This window comes from Ascidiella aspersa, chromosome 9 (genome assembly GCF_963924565.1).
Source record: "Ascidiella aspersa chromosome 9, kaAscAspe10.2, whole genome shotgun sequence".
Classification (NCBI taxonomy): Eukaryota; Metazoa; Chordata; class Ascidiacea; order Phlebobranchia; family Ascidiidae; genus Ascidiella; species Ascidiella aspersa.
Window position 1 is genome coordinate 20,832,602 of NC_139455.1, and position 6,313 is coordinate 20,838,914.

A 6,313-nucleotide genomic window follows, 5' to 3' on the forward strand; every position below is an offset into this window, starting at 1 on the left:
AGCAGCGAAAAAGAGAATTGCCGTTGTCTGCGAGCGATCGCTGGCCGCATCTTGATCGCCGTCGAATCCGTATTACGTCGTCGAAACCAAACAGCGCCGCGCGATCGCGAACCTCCGAGCGTCGCAGGAAAGCACTGTGACGTCATACAACGGGCGTGCCTTATAAATACGCTGAGTAACGCTGCTCTGCCACAGAGACGGCAGCACGTGGCTTGCGAGCAACACACAGCTGAATGCTGCTGCTGTGAAGGCGACTTAAAGAAGATCTGACACGGGAAAAGGCAATTTACGTTCGCGATCTTTCAGTTTTGAGCGCCGTTCGTGATATTCCAAGTTGCGTTTCGTGCTGCTATTTTGACCTCTCTTGCTGAGGCGAGTTGTAACGCTGCAGCTGCACTTTGGGTGCTCTTCCAGAACAGCCAAGATTATCAAAGCAAGTTCAGTTTGAAAATTGCGGCAGATCAAGCAGGCAGAAATATTGGTTGTATAATCATGTTTTTTATTGGTGGCTAAACTTCTTTAATCTCTCTTTTTCAGCCAACCGCGCCGCTGTTAGAATTTCCCTAAAAGCAGAAAGTTTGTTGTATTTTTAACACGTCTGCTGGTTTTACAAGAGTCACCCCGTTACAAGAATTTACCTCGCCAAGGAACGAAAACACACAAGCAACGCAACAAAAACTCAAAGAAGATGAAGACAGCATCAACGATTGTAGCAACAGGTAAGGATCAACATAGTGGTCCATCGAAGACATGCCGATGTCTAGTTTGTAAATCGAGGTCCAGTGCGGACAGTCACGTTTGTGAAAGCGTGCCCGCGAGTGTGTCGCGGTATCATGCACGACTTGTCTGTCGAATGCCGTCGGCCAGCCAGGCCTAATCTGCCCGCTCCAAATCCGAGCTCTATCAGGCTTCTGCTTGTGCTACAACCCAAACATACCACAAACGTGCCTAGCTGGTAGCCGACATGTGCGCGTGCTAGCTATTTGATTGGCCGGCAGCGCCTGTCTGCTGGGCTTGTGTTTCTGCTTACAAGCGAGCTAACACCACCGTCGGCGTAATTTCGAATGCCACTTCTATCTGTTAACCACAATCCTCCGGCTACTTCTACTCTACGAATTTCAAGCATGTCTGCTAGTAATTTCGACCAAACGTGATATCATAATAGGGCGCCTTGCGTTGTATAACATACACTGTGGCTTGAAAAGCAGAGTATTGGCCTTAAAGTTTCTGCAAAGCTCGCAAAAATTAAAGGCCTTTGGAATCTAAAGATTAACAGAAACAAAATTTTAAGTCCATGTGAAAATTAAAAATTATCCCCGTATTGACACAGCTTAAGATTGGTAACTTATTCGCCACCTTGTTTATTTTACAGTTTCACTTCTGGTCGTGATAATTGGAGCAAGTCTCGCACAATCATGCGAAACGGACGACGATTGTTCTTTTCTTGGAACATGTAATAAAGGTAAGAGTACGACTCGCTCATAAAACCATTTGGAATTCAATTTTTTGCTGGACGCGTACAAACGCGAATCGAGCAGTGGAAAACCTAAATAGACTAAAATTAAAATGCTAAATAGGGGCGTTGTCAGAAGATAATTCTTCACATCGCGTGATTTAGCATGTTTAAATCAATCAAGTAGTAAGTAATGTGGCGAAGCAATGCACCATAAATAAACGTTCGCGATGCATACAACGGTTCTATAACGTCCTCCACTTTTACCCTGCAGTTACGAAGATCTGTGTGTGCAACATCGACTGTAGGCCGTACAGTCCGGCGGAGAAACAAATCGCAACCTACTATTGCATGTCGCACCGTCGTTGGCCTGCAAGCCAATGCAAGGCACTGACGCACGCTTGCGAAAGGCAAGAAAACCTAAAGCTGAAAATCTACGAAAAGAGCGTCTTTCTCCAGCACACCTCGGACTGCAGACAAATACGTAAGTGTTAATCTCTTATTCGTGAGGCGGCTTTGGCGACCCGAAATCATCCAGATTAGACTTTTATAAGATTTCTCAGAGGATAAATTGGTTGGCGTTCTAAATATGTATGATGAAGGCGCCATGTTTGTGGAAACGCTTCTGAAGTTAAACACTCGCTTTTACCACAATCTTTAAATCACAAATGGCGGCGATTTCGTTTATGTATAAGCTATGATTAAACAGTTTACAATTAGTTATAAACATTTGACAATATTTACTACATAAAGCAAGTATTTTTGACTGTAACGGATCGTAGATCGTACACAGGGAAAGCTTTTGTTTACACGCTTTGATTCCAAAACTATAATCTGCGGCGTTGTTTCGCAATATCGACCACCAGGTTAATCGCAAGATAAAAATATCGGAGTCTGAAACTTCCTTATGTCGATGATTAAGCGACCGCCGAACATTCACCCGAGTTCGTCTTTTATATCGTGATGTCATAAGTTTCGCAGAATTACCGAAATCCGTAAAAAACAACTCGGATTTTTTCACACCTGGTAATGCTGAGTCAGCGGATTTTCATGTCTGCAGGCCATGAAGAGAGATCATTCGTTCATGGCTTTTCTTTTTTAATTTTTAGCCTACGTCGAATCCGAAGTATTTTGTGAAGACCAGAGCTTTTGCCAAGGAAACGGGATTTGCTTCAAAACGATAAGCGGGGACGTTGAAAATAAATTCTGCAGGTAAATTCTTTATCTCATTAATTATTATCGATATTACGGTATTTTAATTGATTATTATCGGTATTACAAATACGAATATACTTTTCGTGTTGTTTCTTTTAAGTTATAACTATCTACATAAGTAAATCGACTGAATAAACTAGACCACGCAATTCACCACCGCCTTAAACGCCAACGGCAATCAGTAGAATTCAAATCCAAACGTTGTGGTTTTCGTTCAAATTTGACCAGTTGTGACGTCACAAGACCGGCATTGTTGAGGTTTGCTAACATCTGTTTTGTCTGCTTTGCGCAGGTGCAACCGCTACTACTCTGGCGAGCGATGTGCGGCCCGTCTTTTGGGGGTAGCCGGGGGATTTCCTACTGACCAGTCGGGCGACGGCCCCATGATCGTCGACGGAACCCAGAGCAACCAGCTAGGTGGGGGCCAGCGGGGTGTTTTGGGCCAGGTTGCCCCCTACCTTGCCCTGGGACTGTTTTCAGTCATGCTCGGATGTTGTTTTGCGGCTCAGTATGTTAAAAGGTGGGCAGACTGCACAGTGTGACCAAGGGGACCTAGCTCTGCTAGAATAACAACAAATATAGACTTATTTGGGTCATTTCAAACACACTTAACTCATTGATAAGGGATGTGGCACTTTAAAACTTTAAACTGACTTTGTAAATGTATTGTATAATGTTAAACTTCACAGACAAATATAGTTGCCTAAACCGCAATATTTCTGCCCACAGGAGAAATGACAAATCCTTAGAAACCAACCAACAAGCAGCAGATGGTTCCAGCGACCTCAACCAAGTAATCGTGGCCGGAAAAGACCAAAAACAAGAAGAGCAAGTGCTCCGGAACCATACCGACTCCTCGTCTAGTTTGTCCTCGAAATCTACAGCGTCAGGCGACCAAGAAAGGGTCGCCATGGTTGTGGAGTACAAAGTACACAGCGGAAAGAGGCAGAGCAGAGCGAGGTTATAGTGACTGGTACGAACTTGGTTGTTTCGCGAAGGACATTCCTGTGCAGTGATTGGCGTCGAAATTGCAACCGGGGCGGGAAATTTGTTCGACTTGAAAATATAGCTCAGTGGATAATGACGCTGATGCGTTCCAAGTTGAAAGACCGCCGTGTGATTTAACGAGCTTTTGATCGACCCCACTTACTGCGCGAGATTGTCCGACTTTGATTGAAAAATTGTCAACAGCACGTCCCGTACGTTTTGGCCGCGGCCATTTTGCTATCACTGTAACTCGCAACTTATCAGCAAATGTACTTGTTCTACTATTCGGCACGTGTTTTATTTATTGAGTTCAACCAAATGCTGCTGCCACAAAAAAAACTTTTGCGTGTCATTTCATCGCCGGTGAAAGACTCTACAATGTGAGCGACAAATTGTTCTCTGTTGGTTGTAGCAAAAGTTCACATTTAATGTGAAAGTGAAATTGAAAGTGTTATGTCCTTCGTGAGTTTTATCGCCCCGTTTTAGCTGCTATTGAAATCGTCAAATTATTATTTATTTGTCCCCCCTTTTTCCTTCATATTTATTTTTATACATTGCAATATCTTTGTGGTACAATCGCTCTGTTGTTACGTTTTGCAGTTTAAAGCAATAATTTATTGCAAGCACCTTGGTGCCTTTTTAACTTTTACCTGCCTATGCGTGTAATACAATTATTTAAAAAAAAAGTTTGTCTGTCTTATTGCGTTATAACTGCCAATAAATATATGTAGGTCAAATCAATCAATAAAATGAGTTTACGATAGTGAAACAGAGTTATTATCACTTGTCTGCCATTTCAGTTTTAAAAGAGACAATAAATATTCATGTCCAACATAATACTTTTCATTAAATATGCCTAAAATGTTTGTTCTTTGTTTAAAGCAGTAATCTATGAGCAAGATATGTGTTATAACTATCTATTCTATAGATGAAAAAAAAAACAGAAAATACGCTAAAAAAATCACCTGGCTTGAGTAAACAGCCTTCTAGGAACACCTTACAATTTTTACTATAACACTGCGTTTCGATTGAATCTTGTTTTAATGTAAACATCAAGTTACGTACATCACAACACATCGACATTACTTCGAAAGTACGGCACCCCGGGCCTATATAACCAATATTGGGTTTGTTTTAAAGTTCGTGGTAATGTAAATTTGAGGTGGTGACCTTCTGCGCGGTCGTGACGTTTTGTTGTTCTAACCATACCCAAAACATGACTTATCAGCAGCATAACCAACACGCATACATTTAGAGATGTATAGTTATACCCTTGGTCTTTGGCCTTGAGCGTATGTCATATCCACATAACATTTTGAAAAAATCGGAAATGACAAACCCTTAATTAACACATTAGCGTAATTGTCTGACTGTCTTTGGGCTTGTGCATTAGTGCTGCTATATTTCTATTACCAAATGTGTCTAGAAGGCCCCGAATTAATGAAACTTACCTAAACATGGGTGTATTTATAAACTAAATATGTAAGTTGACATAATCATGCATTTTGTTTATCTTTGAGTCTTTCGTGTAAAATTTTTCAATCCAATTAACCGGTGGAAAATTTCTTTTTACAAAGAAAGCTTTGCCCTGTTAGTAACAGGATCAAGAAACCATTGACAACTAATTGAACCTTCATTTAGAAGTTGGGCATTTCCAGCTTATAATCGCTCTCAACACGTCGCAAGTATTTACCATATCAGCGGCTCTGTTAAGGCTTCATATTTTTGCGGGAAATTTCGGCCGGCATTAGAAAGGCAATGTGATTAACGTAGTTTCCAGATATTGTAGTTTTACATTTTTGTTTGCTGCCACTTCAATAGCTGATAAATGTCGTATTAAGGCAAAGTTTCCCAACACGTAAAAACGAATTTAGCAAAATAACAAAAAACGACGAGAAAAACGCTTTTCTACACCTGTTTAACAATTCCATTTAAACAACGTTTTACAAACAGGTATATCAGGGGTTTTCAGTTTTTTTGCAATTACTCTACAGTTGTACAAATGGAAGGCAGGAGTAGCTAGCAGGTAGGTACAGTCTTACACAAAACAAGGTTTGTTATATATGCAGACTTAGGCTAATTCGTATAACAAGTGGCCATATCGTCAGACTTGATTAAAAACAAGATTGATTAGGCTGGAATTATAAAATAATTTTAATTAAGGATAGGCCTAAACATAATATGCTTCTTTACATTTAAAGCGCACTACACGCATGCTTTGATTGATTGATATAGTTGAAATTAGTGCGGTTCTATGTATCTAAACATGATTAGGCCGACTATAGCTAAGCTTGTCTGAAATTAGAGTCCTGCAAATGTAAAGTGGCAGGTATCATGGTTGTGATTAAAATTAAAATTGAAGCCATAACGCGTCAGCCAAGTTATGCAGCAATTGTATAGCACTTACGGACATTGCAGTGCTATATATACAGCAGGTATGCAAAAATATCCAAGGTGAATTTTAGTTCCTAACTATTTGCAGTGCAAAAAAGTCAAGTTTGAAATGAAAATAACGCAATGAATAAAAACTCAGCACATGTTTAACATATACAAATTTTTGAGTTGTTAATGGTATCTTATATAAATTTACTTTAAAATTTGAGTACCGATATAGGATGTATGGATAATTTGGAAAGAGAAGCAGGATACTATGAATGG

At 40.4% G+C, this 6,313-nt stretch overlaps 1 protein-coding gene across 1 annotated transcript; it reads left to right on the plus strand.

Annotated features, from left to right (window-relative positions):
* The first annotated feature begins 204 nt into the window (after positions 1-204).
* On the plus strand, positions 205-4,346 carry LOC146133537 (uncharacterized). The gene is made up of 6 exons (XM_083396898.1): positions 205-719; positions 1,373-1,462; positions 1,728-1,937; positions 2,563-2,665; positions 2,961-3,188; positions 3,398-4,346. The coding sequence occupies exons 1-6, from the start codon at positions 689-691 to the stop codon at positions 3,633-3,635; spliced, it is 900 nt and encodes a 299-aa protein (XP_083253024.1). The 5' UTR covers positions 205-688; the 3' UTR covers positions 3,636-4,346.
* The last annotated feature ends 1,967 nt before the right edge of the window (positions 4,347-6,313 follow it).

Coding starts and splice junctions, on each gene's coding strand:
- LOC146133537 (XM_083396898.1), top strand. CDS start 689: ATGAAGACAGCATCAACGATTGTAGCAACAG. Junction 1,938..2,562: donor CTCGGACTGCAGACAAATAC/GTAAGTGTTAAT, acceptor TTTAATTTTTAG/CCTACGTCGAATCCGAAGTA. Junction 2,666..2,960: donor GTTGAAAATAAATTCTGCAG/GTAAATTCTTTA, acceptor TGCTTTGCGCAG/GTGCAACCGCTACTACTCTG.